Genomic DNA, 19,436 nt, shown 5'->3' with positions numbered 1-19,436 from the left:
TGATTAAAAACAAATGATTTGATCTTATCATCTTTCCTGCTCACATTGGTGCAACAACTGAAAATATTCCAAGGTAAAGGATTGTCACATATTTAGACAGCTCATATATCTTAGCATCTTAGCCATTGCTGGAGAAACTTAACAGGTCTGGCAGCTCTTGCAGAGAGAAAACAGAATCAATGTTTCAGGTCCAGTGGCTCTTCTTCAGTTACCCTACTTAGGATGTAGCTTGTTTAACTTTGTTCTTATTGGCAATGAATTTGAAAAATATATCTGATTCTGTGATTGTCTAGCTCTTCGATCTTTAAAAAATTCTCTCAGTTTCTCACATGCATCCAGCTAAAGATACTTGTGTTTGCACATCTCAAACCATATCTCCAACCTTTTTGTTTTCCTCTGTGCTTTAATTATAATACTTTCTTCTCTTTCTTTCTTGTCTCTCAGTCTTTTCTTCTACTTCTGTTTCTCCCTTACCTCCACATTATGAATGTTATAATTTGGGTTAGGGCTATTTGGTGTTGTGAAAGGGGTGAAAATCTGATGAGAGGAATGTAAACAATGAGTTACACAGATTGCAACATGCTAAGAAGCCATCCCTAATTGCTCAGGGAGTGGTTGAGTCAACCACCTTTCTGTTGGTCAGGAGTCACATATAGGCCAGACCAGATAAGGATGGCAGTTCCTTCCCTAAAAGGCATTGTGATCCAATGGGTTTTTTTGGACAATTGACAATGACTTCATGGTCATCAGCAGACTCTTAATTCTAGATTCTTACTGAATTCAAATTCCACCAAACACCATGGCAGGATTTGAACCCAGATCCCCCTGATATTAACTGGGTTTCTAGATTAATCATTTAGCAATGGTACATTGGGCCATCAACTCCCCAGTTTTAAAAGGTCACAGGCTTTGGTTATGACTCTGGAGGGCATGGAACCCCAGGGAATAACTAATAGCCACAACTATGAGCGTGTAGTAGGTTTAGAGGGCTGTCCATGAGTTCAGGCCTCACTCTCACATTGAGGCCACCTCTGTGGCCTACTTATGAACATGGTCAATGTGGATTGCCTGTAATGTTGATTGAAAATTCTAGTCAGACACGAAGGTTCTTGAATGGATATTGTGTATAACAATAATGAGCTGATCTGACCCTGACTGCACTCATTCAAAATAGCTCAGGGTCAGAAATCTGGTAGTACATCAGTTCAGAGGTTGAATGCTGTCAAATTACACACCACTCCCCTCCTATATTGACCCTGAAATAGTTTAAAATTTAAGCCCTAGTGTGGGAAGTGGTATTGAAAGAGAGCAAGCAAAGAAAATCAAAGAAAGGTGGTGAGATGGAAGCTGAGACTACAAATGTAGATACAAGGGTTTGTATGGGAGAACAAATTTAGAAAAGAATCTCCATTTCTCATTGCTTCTCTCTTTAGTTTGATTTTACTTTCAATATTAATGTCATTTTATTATTGTAATAGTACCTCCAGACAACTAAAATAAATATTTAAACCAAGTGGCAAGGAATGATTAGGAATACTCAGCATGGTTTTGTGTGAGAGAAATTGTGTCTCACAAACCTGATTGATAAGGGTAGAATGGTAGACTTTGTTTACTTGGACTTTAGTAAAGCCTTTGCCAAGGTTCTGCATGGTAGACTAATTAACAAAGTTAGATCACATGGGATTCAGGGTGAGCTTGCCAGTTGGTAGAGGGTTGTTTTTCAAACTGGAGGCCTGTTAGCAGCAGTGTTCTGCAGGAATCGGTGCTGGGTCCACTTCCATTTGTCATTTATACAAATGTATTAGGTAAGAGTATAGAAGGCATTGTTAGTAAGTTTGTGGAAGACAGCAAAATTGGTGAATGGTAAAAAAAGTTACCTAAGATTGCAGAGAGATTTTGATCATCTGGGCCAATGGACTGAGGAGTTTAATTTGGATAAATGCGAGGTATTGCACTTTGGTAAAACAAACAAGGGCAGGACTTATACAATTAAAAGTAGGGCCTTAGTTAGTGTTGTAGAAGAGAGAGAGCTAGGGGTTCAGGTACATAATTCTTTGAAGTTTGCATCACATATAGACAGGGCCGTGAAGATGTTTCGTATGCTTGCCTTTATTGCTCAAACCTCTGAGTAAAGGAGTCAAGATTAGAGTGGTGCTGGAAAAGCACAGCAGGTCAGGCAGCATCCGAGGTGCAGGAAAATCGACATTTTGAGCAGGAGCCCTTCATCAGGATTCACCATTCCTGATGAAGGGGTCCTGCCCAAAACGTCAATTTTCCTGATTCTCGGATGCTGCCTGACCTGCTGTGCTTTTCCAGCACCACTCTAATCTTAACTCTAATCTCCAGCATCTGCAGTCCTCACTTTCACCTTTGAGTATAGGAGTTAGGACATCATGTTGCGGTTGTACAAGACTTTGGTGAGGCCTCTTCTGGAATCCAGTTCTGGTTATAAAAAGTGTATTATTAAGCTGAAGAGGTTTTTAGAAAAGATTGAGGGGTGACCTTATAGAGGTTTACAAAATCACAAAGGGTATAAATAAGGTAAATGGCAGGTGTCTTTTCCCTAGAGTGGGAGATTTCAAGACAAGGGGACATATTTTTAAGGTGAGAGGAGAAAGATTTTAAAAAGACATGGGGCAAAGTTTTTTGCACAGAGAGCGATTTGTATTGGAATAAACTTCCAGAGGAAGTGGTGGATACGGGTACAGTTACAATGTTTAAACAGCATTTGGGTAAGTACATGAATAGAATTGTTTGGGAGAGACATGGGCCAAGTCCAGGTAGGTGAGTGTAGTTTAGTTTGGGATTATGGTTAGCATGGACTGGTTGGAACGAAGAGTCTGTTTCCATGCTGTATGACTCTCTGACTCTATTTTCAAATAAATATCATTCAAAAACTGTTTAATTTATTTTGCTCACTGATCTGTTTACTTTTATTTTTAATATCCCAACTTAATTTTACGCGATCTTTATCCAATTAACTGTTTTCTGCGGAGTCTTTTCTTTTGTGTGTGCCTCATGGTCTCCACAAGCCATTCTGGAGGTTAAAATATTATCTAAATAGCTTTGACTTCAATTAGCAAAAATCCATCTCAAAAGGGTTATTTTATTAAACAAATAAAATTATACAAATCTAAACATTAGTGTGATTTTCAACATAATCACAGTGACTGACGCCATTGTCAATCCAGGAAAGACAGAAACTTAGTCAATCTAATCTGTGACTAGCAATTTGGTGGTAAGTAGAACAGAACATAATGTGAAACAGATTTATCTTTTTCTTTTAGCCTTGCTGCTGGTTTCTCATTTTCCACTAGTTTGCATTCCTAGGCTTTTGCATTCCAATTTGTAATATTTTTACAAGAAATACATGAAAAACAATCACAAAATGTAGGGGTTTTAAATATGTGATTTGTTAACTGATTACAAAGGTACTGACAATTCTGAGAGAAGTTTTGTACAGATTTCAATTACAGGGATGTTTACAATTTATGGTTTTGTGGGAAGTGGCATTTGTCCAAGTAAAAATAACATAAGCATGGGTGTTTCATGCAGTCATTGTTGGCAACTACATTATAAGCTAATACCAACTGGCATTCATCAACTGTTGAAGTCTGTTGTTCTTAAGGTGGCTTCTAAGTATCCAGTTCTGTGCTGTGAACACTTTCTATATCAGCAAAAAACTGGTAACATTGTATTTTCCTGCCATGGAATAAATACCCAAAATGGGAAGCACGTCTTTTGCCAAGCAAGTAAAATTATTGGACATGAGACAAAATACCATACAGTGTGGATTTTAAGATTGATTTTGTCTACAATACCAAGCTGGCAAAGCTATTGATTTATAGGTAGACAACAATGAACATTCTGAATTGACACTCTGGAACAATGGAACTAATGGAGCCAGGAGAGGAGACTCTGGTGAGAATGTGCCATTTATTGTATATGAAAACATAGGCTTGAATGAAGTTTCAATAAATGGAAAGCCCATGGGATTTGTGAGTGGAAGTGAGTTATCACAGTGCCAATGAAGATGTGAAATGGAGTTTCAGCCACAGAATGGGAGGAGTAATGACAGAGCTGGGCAATATTTCAGCACTGGAATGAAGTAGATTTTGTAAGAAACTGAGTTAGATTAGGAAACTGATTTCATATCAAGCAGGAGATTACATTGCATTTCTTAGGTCATGATTTGGAGGTGCCGGTGTTGGACTGCGTATACAAAATTAAAAATCACACAAAACCAGGTTATAGTCCAATAGGTTAATTTGGAAGCACTAGCTTTGAGAACACTGCTCCTTCATCAGGTGATTGTCAACCACCTGATGAAGGAGCAGGCTCCAAAAGCTTGTATTTCCAGATAAACCTGATGAACTATAACCTGGTGTTGTGTGATTTTTAACTTTCTTAGGTCAGTTTGAGATGGCAGTCGTAGATGTGGATGGAATTGAAGCTAAAAACATGAAAATAAATGGGCCTCAACTGGAATAGCTTTTTACTTGTTCACAAATTGAGACAGTGACAACAATGATTGAGTCAATGAACGAGGCAGAGATATAGGTCTGGACACAGTTAAAGGCTGACCAAGCTTCCAGATGTCATTTGAGTGATAGAATGTAGGTGATGAATACTGGCCTGGAATTTGATTTGAGTTTCTGAGACGGATTCCTCAAAAACAATATGAATTTCTTAAACTTGTTTTTCCAAATGATATGCAAAAGATTGAATACTACTAGAACAATTAATGAGGTCAAAAGCAGAATCACAACACCTAAACTGTTTACATCTGTACAAATTTTAGACATCAAAAATCACCCATTCTTTTAAGATGTACAGTATACCATATTGCATTTCTGGGGGAGAGGTTGCAAACATTGGTGTATCAATGCATGGCATAAGAATGCTACTATTATCTCTGAGACCTTCCAGACATTAGGATGAATGTTATGGTCTCTTGGCAGTACATTTGAAAGGCCCAGTCTAGGGGTACATGTACAATAGAGTGGGATGTCAGCCAGCCCACAGCATTCCCCTACATCCAACCTGTGCAACAAACAAAGGTGGAGGATAAAGGCCCATTCAGTGAAAGGAAAACTTCTTTGTCATTAGGACAACACCCCCAAGTTAGTTAACCCCATTGATCTTTCCCCACACTCCCCCCACCCCATCAAACTTTCTAACCCACTCTCCCAACTCCCTGTCTTTTCTGAGGTCTCCTGGTCGTATTACATCAGAATTCCTAGGAACTATCCATCGTCCCAACAATGAATTCTGCTGTCTTCTATTGTTACTAATACTGTAGACCCACTAGCCAATCAGATTGGTTTGCAGCATCCTAGGGTGGGACCTCCTGTCCCTGAGGGACAGAAGTCCCATCTTTACCCTATTAAAGTCACCCTGATGTGTTATCACTGTACGTCAATCAGATTTCTGGTCATTGAACAATTGATGGGTAATTAGCTGGTTTTGGGAGGAGGGTGGAATCCATTTCCCCCTTTGAATCTATCCTAGTGAGTTTATTTGTTCAGGCTGTGAAGATAGCCATGTACACTTCACAACAGGGACTTGGAGTGCTCTCATCTATCTCCTAGACTTGTGGTTTAGACACAAGTCACCTATGCTCATGTGTAATGGGGTTGGGGGAGCCTTGGGGGTAGAGTGGGAATTGATGGAATGAAAGAGAACAGTAAGAAAATATGAAGATAGAGAAGAAAACTGAACATTGTAACATGAATAATCTGGATTTTGCTTTTATTAAAGGTTATTACTATCCTACTTCGCTTGAGAACTAATGAAACTTAAACTCACCTTTCCAAACCATTTCATCCAAGCACTGATTGTGCCACAGTTTTGTGCATGCTTCACAAATTAACATCATAAAATGGAGGCAAATGATCAAAAACCAGCAGTGCTTTGAAATAAATATTCAAATATATAAAGTTAATTTAGCTTCTGAATTTGTTCATTAATTGATTAAATCAGTCTCATTAAGGTGGTAGTCTTAATCAGGGTTAGATCTGGATCATCATGCAGAATGTAGGATTTTCAAAGATAGGAATTCTGCTGGTCTGCATCAGGTAGGATCACAGTGGTGTTGGGGTAAAGTTGGTGGGAGCCAAATTCCCAGCTCTCTCAGAATGTTCCCAAGGAATTTTACCAACAGTGGGACCAGCTTTGGACCGCCACAAGCACTTTATTGAGGCCATTCGACCGTCTGTCAGCATTTTACTTCCAGAATTTCATCATCTTTTCATAAGCTGTAGGCATTACAGGCAAGGTCCGCAATTGTTGCTCATCAACCTCGTTGCTGTGGTTTTTGAGACTGATGTCGGCCAGACTGGGTAAGGACAACAGATTTCCTTCCCTAAAGGACATTAGAATGAAAGTGGCCCTCCATTGGCCTTATAGAACCTACTGCTGCACAAACCAGGTACTTAAAGGAAATCTTTAACGCAATACAATGAATTAACAGCAAGATGAGACAATCATACCTCATCAAAACCTCCAAGTGAAAAAAGGACTGTAGTAGCACAAGATTACAAAATACATATAAAAGTTATACAATGCAGCAGAGTATCAATTTCCATCTTCCCTCTGTAGACTTTACATTTTTAGATAAAATAGTTATGTATTTGTGACTTTAAATGTATAAATATAGCACAAAAATGTGAATAATAAAACATGGACTGACTTTTCAGGTTAATCTCTTTCTCACTGAGTTTCTTCGTGTCTTTCTGAATTGCTTTCTGCAACTGTAATTCTGCTCTGTCTGTTACTTAACATTTCTTTAGAATCTTCCTCATTCTTTCTATTATTTTCCTCATGTTTCTGAGTATAAAATCTTTTCTTTCTTCTTGCCCGCTTTGGCTTTCCTCATTATTCAGCCAAATAAATGTGTACAAAGAATGATGGTCCAATATTCAAAAAGGCATTCCCAAGATACAGAATCACAATATCCATCTTTGCCCCTTCAGTGTACAAGCCAGTCATCAAACAGTATTCAAGGCTGAATGCATCTAAGAAAATCAATTTGGCTCCACTCATGATTATCAACCACTTGGGTTTGATATCACAGGCTAGCTTTCGAAGAGTCCACAGTAGAGTAAGTTGTGGTCAGGGTAGGAACAGTACAAGGCGAAAACGAATGAGAAAGAAAAGGAAAAATATATAAGGACTGATCATATTTACTGCATTTTAGTCTAGTTAATATTTAAACCATTGAAAGTGTCCATAAATGTGAAATTAAAAAAGGAAAATTCCTTAAATATTGAGGTTGGAAAGGACGAATATATTTCAAAATTTCTAGTATTGCAGACACTGATGTGTTATGTAAGTTGTACTTAATCTACTCGCATAGCAATAAAGAATATTATATTCTAACATTGGATCGCAGGGTAGGAAGAAATCTGTTAGTATATGCAAGTGTAGGACACACACCTCTAACAATAAGATTGGATTTACATTGTATTTTGAAAGAATATTTAGTCACAGAAAATTCAAAGCTGACATGTTATCTGTTTCTCATTTGAAGTTTATCAGTTATATTCAGTAGAATAACTGGCCTGCATTCCTATTCATACATAACAGTCTGAGAACTATTTGATCATTTTAAAGCATAGCTTAATAAACACAACAGCAAAAATTAAACAGAGGTTGTGTAGAAGAAAGCAATATATTAACAATACACCTTGTGACCTACCATTCAAGTCCAGCTCGTTGAATGTCATCCCACCAGCATTCTGTCACCTCTCCCATTTCCTGAGGCGTTGGCATGCATTCGAAACTCCAGACTCTATCAGAACCTTCTGATTTGTCATAGTAACTTTGTATTGAGACCAAAGCTTCCCCTGGATAACACTGGAAGTTAAAACCTTGCCTATAACGATTGACCCATTGCACATCAGACGGCGGATAATTCTGACCATGAACAACAATGATCAGGACTATAAGCAAGTGAGCACATTTGGGACGCATTTCTGCAGTTAGGATGCACTGGCTCAGACTTTGCTGCATCCACCATTTTATATGGGATGTAACATTTGGCTAACAGATGTTTCCAAGCTTGAATCCAGAAACATTTATGATCTGACATAAAAATATGCAGCATGTTTTAAATCTAATACCCAGACTGTGGAACTATTGATATTATTTTTAAGGTGGACTAAGCATTTTCATATTCTGTAATGAAGACAAAAATATTCTTATACATATTCCTAAAGAGAACTTTAAAACAACTTAATCACCAGAAACATTTAACCTCTTCATGTAAGTACTATGAGTGGTATGGAAAATATTACCATTTCACAGGAATTACCTGTTATCCTACAGTCATGAATGAACCATTTGACAGTTTAGAAAAGGATCACAGATCCAATCTAAAAGATTTACAATTATTTACTTAATGGTCCTGCATCTACCAACCTTTGGGATAGTGAATTGCGTGGATTCATGACTGTTTCACAGACTTAATTTCTCCTCATTGCTGATTAAATTTGCTAACCCTTATACTAAAACTATGACCTCTCATTCAAGATTGCCCCACAAAATGAAACATCATCCCTATATCTACTTTAGCATGTTTAGCATTTTTCATTATTAATATAAATAATTTGGATATGAATATAGGAAGTATGGCAAGTTATGTTTGCAGATGTCACAAAAATAGGTAGTGTAGTGAATGGTGAAGAAGATTATCTCAGAGTACAATGAAACCTTGATCAGATGGGCCAATGGGCCAAGGAGTGGCAGATGGAGTTTAATCTAGATAAATGTGAAGTGTTGCATTTTGGTAAGGCAAATCAAGGCAGGACTTATATACCTAATGGTGATGCCTTGGGAGTTTTGCTGAACAAAAAGACCTAGGGGTGCAGGTTTGTAGTTCCTTGGAAGTGCAGTCACACATAGATAGGAAGGCAAAGAAGGTGCTTGGCACACTTGCCTTCATTGGTCAGTGTATTGAGTATAGGAGTTGGAACATCATATTGCAGCTGTACAGGACATTCATTAGGTCACTTTTAGAATACTGCGTACAATTCTAGTCACCCTGTGATAGGAAGAATGTTGTTAAATTTGAGAGGGTACAGAAAAGATTTACAAGGACGTTGCCAGGACAGAGGGGTTTGAGGTATAGGGAGAGGCTGAATAGGCTGAGGCTATTTTTCGTGGATTGCTGGAGGCTGAGGGGTGACCTTACAGAGATTTATTCCTTAGGGCGAGGAAGTCCAAAACTAGACAGTATAGGTTTATAGTGAGAGGAGAAAGTTTTAAAAAGGACCTGATGGCTAACCTTTCCATGTTCTGGATGGTGCATGTATGGGACGAACTGCCAGAGGAATTGGTGAAAGCAAGTACAGTGACAACATTTAAAAGGCATCTGGATGGGTATATGAATAAGAAGGGTTCAGAGGGATATGGACCAAACGCTGACAAATGGGACTAGGTCAGATTGGGATATCCAGACAATGTGGATGAGTTGGACTGAAGGGTCTGTATTCATGCTGTATGACTCTATGACTCTCTCTTATTCACTGCAATTAGATCTTCTCTCATTCTTCTAAACTCCAGAGAGTATATGCCTAAACTGCTCAATCTGTCCTCATTAGACAAATCTCACATGCCTGGAGAAAGTGAGGACTGCAGCTAATGGCGAGTCAGAGTCAAAAGTTGTTGTGCTGGAAAAGCACAGCAGGTCAGACAGCATCTGAAGAGCAGGAGAGTCAACGTTTCAGACACAAGCCCTTCACCAGGAATAAAAAAATCTAGTGAATCACCCCTGAACTGTCTCCAATGCAATTATATCCCTCCTCAATTATATCCCCAAAACTGTATGCAATACTCCAGATGTGGCCTCATTTATGACTTGTACAGTTGCAACAATAAGTCCCCACTTTTATACTCCTTTCCTTCTGCAATGCCAAAATTCCATTGCCTTCATTATTATTTATTGTACCAGCGTACCAGTTTTCAGCAATTCATACACAAGGACACCAGATCACTCTGCACCAAAGAAATCTGAAATTTCTTTCCACATTGATAATACATTGCCTTGTATTCTTCTGACTAAACTGGATAACTTCACACTTAACCACCTTAAGCCTCATTTACCAAATAATGGTCCATTCATCTAACCTACCATATCCACTAATACATTCCTTATTTCCATATTGAAACCTATTGTCCCACCTATTTTAGCACCATCTTCAAATTTGGCTATAGTACCCTCTTTGCGTGCATCCAAGTCATAAATGTCATAGAGTCATAGAGATTTACAGCACAGAAACAGACCCTTTGGTCCAACCCGTCCATGCTGACCAGATATCCCAACCCAATCTAGTCCCACCTGCCAGCACCCGTATCCCTCCAAACCCTTCCTATTCATACACCCATCTAAATGCCTCTACAAGGTCAACCCAAAGCCTCCGACACTCCAGGGAAAACAGCCCCAGCCTGTTCAGCCTCTCCCTATAACTCAAATCCTCCAACCCTGGCAACATCCTTGTAACTCTTTTCTGAACCCTTTCAAGTTTCACAACATCTTTCCGATAGGAAGGAGACCAGAATTGCACGCAATATTCCATCAATGGTGTAACCAATGTCCTGTACAGTCGCAACATGACCTCCCAACTCCTGTACTCAATAATCTGACCGATAAAGAAAAGCATACCAAACGCCTTCCTCACTATCCTATCTATCTGCGACTCCACTTTCAAGGAGCTTTGAACCTGCACTCTAAAGTTTCTTTGTTCGGTAACATTCCCTCGGACCTTACCATTAAGTGTACACATGCTGCTAAGATTTGCTATCCCAAAATGCAGTACCTTGCAACTATCTGAATTAAACTCCTTCTGCCACTTCTCAGCTCATTGGTCCATCTGATCAAGGGCCTGTTGTAATCTGAGGTAACCTTCTTCGCTGTCCACTACACATCCAATTTTAGTGTCATCTGCAAACTTACTAACTATATCACTCATGCTCTCATCCAAATCATTTGGATAAATGACGAAAAGTAGTGTACCCAGTACTGATCCTTACCTCCAGTCTGAAAAGCAAACCTCCACCACCACCCTCTGTCTTCTACCTTTGAGCCAGTTCTGAATCCAAATGGCTAGTTCTCCCCGTATTCCATGAGATCTAACCTTGCTCTCCAGTCTCCCATGGATAACCTTGTCGAACACCATCACTAATTTAGTAGAATTACGGTCACTGGCCCCAAAGTGCTACCCCACTGACACCTCAGTCACCTGCCCTGCCTTATTTCCGAAGAGTAGGTCACGTTTGCACCTTCTCCAGTAGGTACATCCACGTACTGAATCAGAAAATTGTTTTGTACACATTTAACAAATTCTTCTCCATCTAAACCCTTAAGACTATCGCAATCCCAGTCAATGTTTGGAAAGTTAAAATCCCAGACCATAACCATCCTATTATTCTTACAGATAGCTGAAATCTCCTTACAAATTTGTTTCTCAATTTCCCCCTGACAATTTGGGGATCTATAATACAATCCCAATAAAGCGATCATCCCTTTCTTATTTCTCAGTTCCACCCAAATAACTTCCCCGGATGTATTTCCGGGAATATCCTCCCTCAGTACAGTTGTAATGCTATCCCTTATCAAAAATGCCACTCCCACTCCTTTCTTGTCTCCCTTTCTATCCTTGCTGAAGCATTTGTACCCTGGAACATTAAGCTGCCAGTCCTGTCCATCCCGGAGCCATGTTTCTGTAATTGCTATGATATCCCAGTCCCATGTTCCTAACCATGCCCTGAGTTCATCTGCCTTCCCTGTTAGGCCCCTTGCATTGAAATAAATGCAGTTTAATTTATTAGTCCTAACTTGTCCCTGCCGGCCCTGACTGTTTGACTCACTTCTGTTCTCAACTGTACCAGTCTCAGATTGATCTCTTTCCTCACTATTTCCCTGGGTCCCACCCCACCTCCTTACTAGTTTAAATCCTCCTGAGCAGCTCTAGCAAATTTCTCTGCCAGTATATTAGTCCCCTTCCAATTTAGGTGCAATCCATTCTTCTTGTACAGGTCACTTCTAGCCCAAAAGAGATTCCAATGATCCAAAAATGTGAATCCTTCTCCCATACACCAGCTCCTCAGCCATGCATTCATCTGCTCTATCCTCCTATTCCTGCCCTCACTAGCTCGTATCACAGAGAATAATCCAGAGGATCTCCTTTTTAAATTCCTGCCTAACTCTCTGTTGTCTTTTCCCTTTCCAAGTCGTTGGTTCCAGTGTGGACAATGACCTCTTGCTGGCTCCTCTCCCCCTTGAGAACATTCTGCACCCTGTCTGAGATAGCCTTGATCCTGGCACCAGGGAAGCAACACACCATTTTGATTTTTCACCACTGGCCACAGAAAAGTCTGTCTGTACCTCGGAGTAGACAGTCCCCTAACACAGCTGATCTCTTGGAACTGATGTACGCCTCATTGCATTAGAGGCAGTCTCAACACCAGAAATTTGGCTGTTCATGCTACTTTCTCCTGAGAATCCATCACCCCCTACATTTTCCAGAACAGTATACTTGTTTGAAATGGGGATAGCCACAGAAGACTCCGGCACTAACTGCCTACCTCTCTTACCTTTCCTGAATTTTACCCATCTACGACTTTTCCCCCTTCCTATAACTGGCATCCATCACATACCATTGCTGTTACAAATTCCTCATTGCCTCTAACTGTCTCTCCAACTGATCCATTCGATCTGATAGGATTCGCAACCAACAGCATTTATTGCAGATATAATCCACAGTAACCTGTAGGCTCTCCTTAAACACCCACATCTGACAAGAAGTGAATATCACTCCACTAAAGGCCATTTTTGTTCCTTCACAATCTGCAGACCCAGAAAATAACACTGTCTCATTCCTCCACAAAACACTGCTCCAGGTTAAAACTATTCACTTATCTGTTTCTTTGCTGTGACTTCGCCCAAACAATTCCTCCAAGATCAGTTGTGAATTTCACTGTTTGTTGACTTTCCCAGATGCACTCCGATGTCCAGTGATACATGAATTCAAACAGCAAAGGCAGTAACTGTGCAGGTTCACTGTGGTGTCAGTTTCTTTCTCTTTCTCTGTCCTACATTGACCTCACCATGTGCTTCTTTTATCTGTGCCTCTCCCTTTTTAAAACTGCTGTTGTTTTGACTTTCTTTTTCCAAAGTTCCAAAACAATGCAACAGCGTATGAAACAATAATTGCTGCTCCTGGAATTCGAGGAAGTCACCTCCAACACCTAAAATACCTCAAAAAAGGTGCAGCTGTTACAGCCAGGAATTTTTCTTGTCCTCCATCTTGGATTACCCAGAATCGTCTTCATTAAATGGATTGCAAATAGTTGGGGTTCAAGGACTGAACCCTGCGTCAACCCACTATCTACAACTTGCCAACTAGAAAAGCCCCATTTACTTTAATTATCTGCTTTCTGTTGGTTAGCCAATCCTCCATCCAAGCTAATAAATTTCCCTTAATCTCATCCAAACTTGTCTATTAAATTTTTGTTCAGCATTTTATAAAATGCCTTCTGTAAGTCCAGATATATTAAATCTACAGGAACCCCATTATTCATTTCGCTTGATACATTTTCAAACAACTCTAGCAAATTCAGAAAACAATGATAAATCTGATCAATTGTGCTTTGACGTTTCAAATGTCCTATTACAACTTCCTTAATAATGGATTTGAATAATTTCCCAATGATACATATTAAACTAATTGGTCTGTAATTTCCTACACTCTGCCTCTCTCCCTTTTGAATAAGTGCATTATATTAGCATTTTTCTAAATCAGTGGAAACTTCTTTTCTCTTGTGGGATGTCAGAATTACTGTGGACTAGGCCAGTCCACTCAAAACATTCTTAAGCAGGCAACCCAGACCATAACTTTGCAATTTGTTTCGATAAGTGTACAGTGAAAATTACCCAGACTACTTTAGCTAAGTTGTCTACCAGATTTTAAAACAGACAAAAATGTATTTACAAAATTACACAATGAAACACAAAGAACAGAATAAAGAACCCTTACACAACTCAATCTATCCAAGCTAGACTTAATGAATACACTCAACAGTCCCAATAAGCAAACCCTCTCAAAAAACAGTAAAAATGGAACAAATGGCAACAGGTTGAAGTTAGAAGGGCAGAAGGAGAGAGAGAGAGAGAGTTTAGCAGCCTATTTCCACACAGCTGAACTCCTAACTAGTTCTGGACTGAACTGCTCAGCTAGAGAGCTGACCACTCCCCTTTCATTATACAGATCACAGAATATGACCACATTAGCCTGAGGTCTCATCTGTTTACATATAAACAAAAGGCCTCTCAACATCCTTTTCCATCTCTGTACCAAACTAGTCACCTCAGAGCCGGGAGGGTTTTATGACCCCTCTGACAAAAACCAAGGACACAGTATCCTTGAGAATAGGAACAGTTTTTAGAAAAAAGGGACCAGCTTTGTGACAGAATTTATTGCCCATCCCTACTTACCCTGGAGAGGATGTTGGTGAGCTGCCTTCTTGAATCATTGCAGTCCAACTGCTGATGGTTGACCTTCAATGCTCTTATGGAGGGAATTCCAGGATTTTGACCCAGGGACGGTGAAGGAATGGCTATATATTTTCCGAGTTAGGATGGTGAATGGTTTGGAGTGGAACTTGCAAGTACTGGTGTTCTCATATCTGCTGCCCTGTCCTTCTAGATGGAAATAGTCATGGGTTTGGAAGAGAACCTTTAGTGAATTTCTACAGTACATCTTGTAGATAGATCACACTGCTGCTACTGACTATTAGTTGTGGAGGGAGTGGATACTTGTGGATGTGCTGCAAATCAAATAGTCTTCTTTGTCCTAGATAGTGTCAAGCTTCTTGAGTGTTGTTCTTGAAGCTGCACTCATCCAGACAAGTGGGGAGCATTCCATCACACTCTTGGCTTGTGCCTTGTAGACAGTGGATAGGCTTTGGTGAATCAGGTGGTGAGTTATTTGCTGCATCATTCCTTTCTGTAGCCACTGCATTTATATGGTGGTTCAGTTAAGTTTCTGGTCAATAATAACCCCCAGGATGTTGATGGTGGTGATGGTAAGACTATTGAATGTCAAGAGATAGTGATAGGTTGTCTCTTATTGGAGATGTCATTGGCTGGTATTTGTGTGGTACAAATGTTACTATTTGTCAGCCCAAGCCGATATTGTCCAGGATTTGTTGAATTTGAACATGGACAATTTCAGTATCTGAGGAGTTGTGAATGTGCTGATCATTGTGCAAGCATCAGCAAACATCCTCCCTACTAACATTATGATGGACGGGAAGTCTTAATGAAGGAGCTGAAGATGATTGGACCTAGGACACTAACATGAGGAGCTCCTGCAGAGATGTTCTGGAGCTGAGATGACTGACCTCTAACAACCACCACAATCTTCCTATGGGCCAGGTATGACTTCAACTAGCAGAGAGTTTTTCCATGATTCCCATTGATTCCAGATTTGTTAGGGTTCCTTGATGCCACACTCAGTCAAATGCGACCTTGATGTTAAAGGCTGTCACTCTCACCTCACCTCTGGAATTCATGCTTGAACCAAGGCTGTCATGAGGTCAGGAGATGAGTGACCCTGGCAGAACTCAAACTGGGCATCACTGAGCAGGTTATTGCTGAGTAGAAAATGTGTTGCTGGAAAAGCGCAGCAGGTCAGGCAGCATCCAGGGAACAGGAGAATCGACGTTTCGGGCATAAGCCCTTCTTCAGGAGTAGGTGAGTAGGTGATGCTTGATAGTACTTCCATCACTTTACTGATGATCAAGGATTAACTGATAGGGTGGTAATTGGTCAGGTTGGGTTTGACCTGCCTTATATGTATTGGATAATTTTCCACATTGTCAGGTGGATGCCAATGTTGAAATTGTATCAAAAGGATTGGCAATAGCTGGAGCACAAGTTTTCAATACTATTGCCAGAATGTTGTCTGGGCCCATAGCCTTTGCAGTATCCAATGTCTCTAACCATTTCTTGATATCACATGGAGTGAATCAAATTGACTAAAGCCTGGTATCTTTAATGCTGGGGACCACTGGAGAAGGCTGAGGTGGATCATCCATTTCGCATTTTGGCTGAAGATTGCTGCAAATACATCAGCCTTATCTTTTGCACTGATGTGCTGGGTTCTTCCATCATTACAGGTAGGGATATTTGTGAAGCCTCCTTCTCCAGTGAGTCGTTAAATTGTTCATCCCTCTTCATTACTACATTGCAGAACTTAGAACTAATCTGTTGGTTATAGGATCACTTAGCTCGATCTATCACTTGCTGCTTATACTATTTGTCACACAGTAGTCCTGTTTGGTAGCTTCACCATGTTGACATCTCATTTTTAGGTTAGCCTGGTACTGCTCCTGCATGTCCTTCTACACTCTCCATTGCACCAGTTTGACTCCTTGGCTTGATGTCATTGATTGGATGGCGAATATGCTGTACCGTAATGTTGCATATTTTGTTGTAATATGATTCTTTTGCTGTTGATGGCCCACAATCCCTCATGGATGCCCGGTCATTAGTTGCTAGATCTGCTTGAAGACTTCCATTTTGCACAGCGATAGTGCCACATAACACGATGGATGGTATTCTCAATGTGATGGCAAGACTTCATCTCCACAAGGACCGTGCGGTGGTTGCTCTTGCTGATACTGTAGCTGGCAGATTGGTGAGGATGAGGTCAAGCATGTTTTCCTTCTTGTTGATTTCTTTGTTAATTTGATTAATCAATTATACACATATTGAAATCACCCACGCTTATTGTTGTACCTTTCTTACAAACCCACTGTATTTCCAGGTTTACACAGCACCCCACTGCGGTACTACTGTTTTTTTGGGATGTATTGATCACTGCCTCGGGAGATTCTTTCCCTTGCTTTTTCTTATTTCTATTCAGGCTTATTTTACATCTTGAAGTCTAGTGCCTATAGTATTTCTCGTCACATCACTTATTTATTCCCTTACTAATAAAGCTATAACATTTTGTCTTCCTTTCAGCCTCTCCTTCCAAACATTCAGTATCCTTATACCTTCAATTATCAAACCTGATCTCCCTGCAACCACATCTCAGTATTTGCCACCAAATCATACCCATTCATCTCAATTTGACCTGTTACTTCATTAATTTCATTCTAAATGCTTCGTACATTCCGATACAAGTTTGTTCTATTACCAGATTTCCCAACTCTTATACGATTCCTTGGTGCTATATGACATTCTGTCTTTTCCTTTTATTATCTGGTAAAATTATCTAAAATTCAATCTGTATCATGTGTAATTAGAGTGGGAAAGTATAAAATTCCTTGGTCCAGTAATTAATGTACACATCAACCCAAAACAAGCAATTTTGATTCATCAAAGTTCAGAGATATATGTTAGCGTTCTATTGCTCTCCTTTCAAATGCTGAAACATTGCACACTGGAATAATTTTTATTTAAAATATAAGCACTTCAGATATAGTATTACCAAACCCAAAATTATTAAGGGATTGTCTACATCTTTGTCAGTTTTGTATTACTTCAATCAATTCAATATTCAGGGTTATCATGACTAAATTTTGCTAAATGCAATTTTAAAAGCTCCAAAATTTCTGAGTCCCGAAGCAAAGGCTTATGTTTGTGACAGAGTAACAATTATCTCTGCCATATCCTAGGTGGATTCACAGTATGCATAATGTAATGGGAGGACATGAATTAATTGCCCTTCTACTGTTAAATTGCTCAGCCAAATGCTGTGAAAGCGACAGTGACTGCAGTTGAAGCATTTTTCATGATTGTGGAGTTCAGAACTAGAGGGACTTTGTCTCAGAATAAGGGGTCTCATTACTAAGCAAAATTTAGTCCTGGGAAATAAGGAGATATTAATGGCTTAGATTTTGCCATCAGTGGCAAAAGAATGATGCCCATTCTGGCCTCAGTAGAAGCTTCCACAAAAATCCAGCAGATGTCAGAGACTGGAATTTCTCCTCTCTGACATTCATTTCAACTTGGCATTTTGGAAAGATGATTTGTGATGTTCAACTACAGGGAAGACAGCAGAAAAATTGATAAATCGGTGGAAAATTGTTTACATACAGCAAAGCAAGGAGTAAATCATATTTTCATGTAGGACACAGACTGCGGTACAACTAATTCTTGGCGATTCTAACGTATTGGCTTCCTGTTTGCTATAGGGAGAAAATGAGCACTGCAGATGCTGGAAATCAGAGTCGAGAGTGTGGTGATGAAAAAGCACAGCCAGTCAGGCAGCATCGAGAATCAGGAGAATTGACGTTTCGAGTATAAGCTGTTCATCCTGATGAAGATCTTATGCTCGAAACGTCGATTCTCCTGCTCCTCGGATGCTGACCAGCTGTGCTTTTCCAGCACCACACTCTCTACTCTTTCTGTTTGCTATACACCACCTTGCCCCAAACATTGGTGACTACTTCATTCACACCAGCACTTTTGGACCCAGAGGCCAGTGAAACAATAAGGATGTTTGACCATGGGGGTCAATAGAATTGTAGCATCCCTACAGTACAGATGGAGACCACCCAGCCCATCGAGTCTGTACTAACCTTCCAAAGTTCACTCAAAAGCTTTATTTTTCTTTTGCTCCCACTTCATCTTAATGTTGTCAAAGGTCCTGCAGCTGCAGTGGAGCCCAGCAACACTGAGCGTTTGGTCAGGCTACCTCAGCAGCACTTTCCTTTGATTTGATTTGACTTGAATCATTGTTGTCACATGTACCTAAGTACAGTGAAAAGCTTTGTTTTGCAAGCAGTACAGTCAGATCACAACAAACAAGGACATACAGGTCACAGGGTGCTTAGACAGAGACATACAAGGTTTACGAATTTTCTGATTCAATATGTGGATGTACCTACTAGAGAAGGTGCAAAACTTCTTGGGAAATAAGGCAGTGCAGGTGACTGAAGTGTCAGTGGAGGACACTTTGGGGCCAGTGACCATAATTCTATTAGTTTTAAAGTGGCAATGGAAAAGGACAGACCAGATCTAAAAGTTGAAGTTCTAAATTGGAGGAAGGCTAATCTTGACGGTATTAGCAAGAACTTTCAAAAGCTGATTGGGGGCAGATGTTCGCAGGTAAAGGGACAGCTGGAAAAAGGGAAGCCTTCTGAAATGAGATAACGAGATTCAAGAGACAGTATATATCCGTTAGGGTGAAAGGAAAGGCCGGTAGGTATAGGGAATGCTGGATGACTTAAGAAATTGAGGGTTTAGTTAAGAAAAAGAAGGAAGCATATGTCAGGTATAGACAGGATAGATTGAGAGAATCATTTGAAGAGTATAAAGGTAGTAGGAGTATATTTAAGATGGAAATCAGGAGGGCAAAAAGGGGACGAGATAGCTTTGGCAAATAGAATTAAGGAGAATCCAAAGGGTTTTTACAAATACATTA

General features: G+C 39.9%; 1 protein-coding gene across 2 annotated transcripts in view; it reads right to left on the bottom strand.

Annotated features, from left to right (window-relative positions):
* dpt (dermatopontin) overlaps positions 1–19,436 on the bottom strand; it is a 54,378-nt gene that overhangs the window by 23,846 nt on the left and 11,096 nt on the right. Inside the window, exon 1 of one of the 2 annotated variants that reach the window (XM_043700888.1) lies at positions 7,700–8,225. The exons of the other annotated variant lie outside the window; for it this stretch is intronic. Coding sequence (XP_043556823.1) covers positions 7,700–8,013 — 314 coding nt within the window. The 5' untranslated portion in view covers positions 8,014–8,225. Of the gene's footprint in view, positions 1–7,699; positions 8,226–19,436 lie in introns of those variants that run through there. 2 annotated transcript variants of the gene reach the window in all.

Source organism: Chiloscyllium plagiosum, chromosome 12, assembly GCF_004010195.1.
Source record: "Chiloscyllium plagiosum isolate BGI_BamShark_2017 chromosome 12, ASM401019v2, whole genome shotgun sequence".
Classification (NCBI taxonomy): Eukaryota; Metazoa; Chordata; class Chondrichthyes; order Orectolobiformes; family Hemiscylliidae; genus Chiloscyllium; species Chiloscyllium plagiosum.
This window is presented reverse-complemented; position numbering and strand designations above follow the sequence as displayed.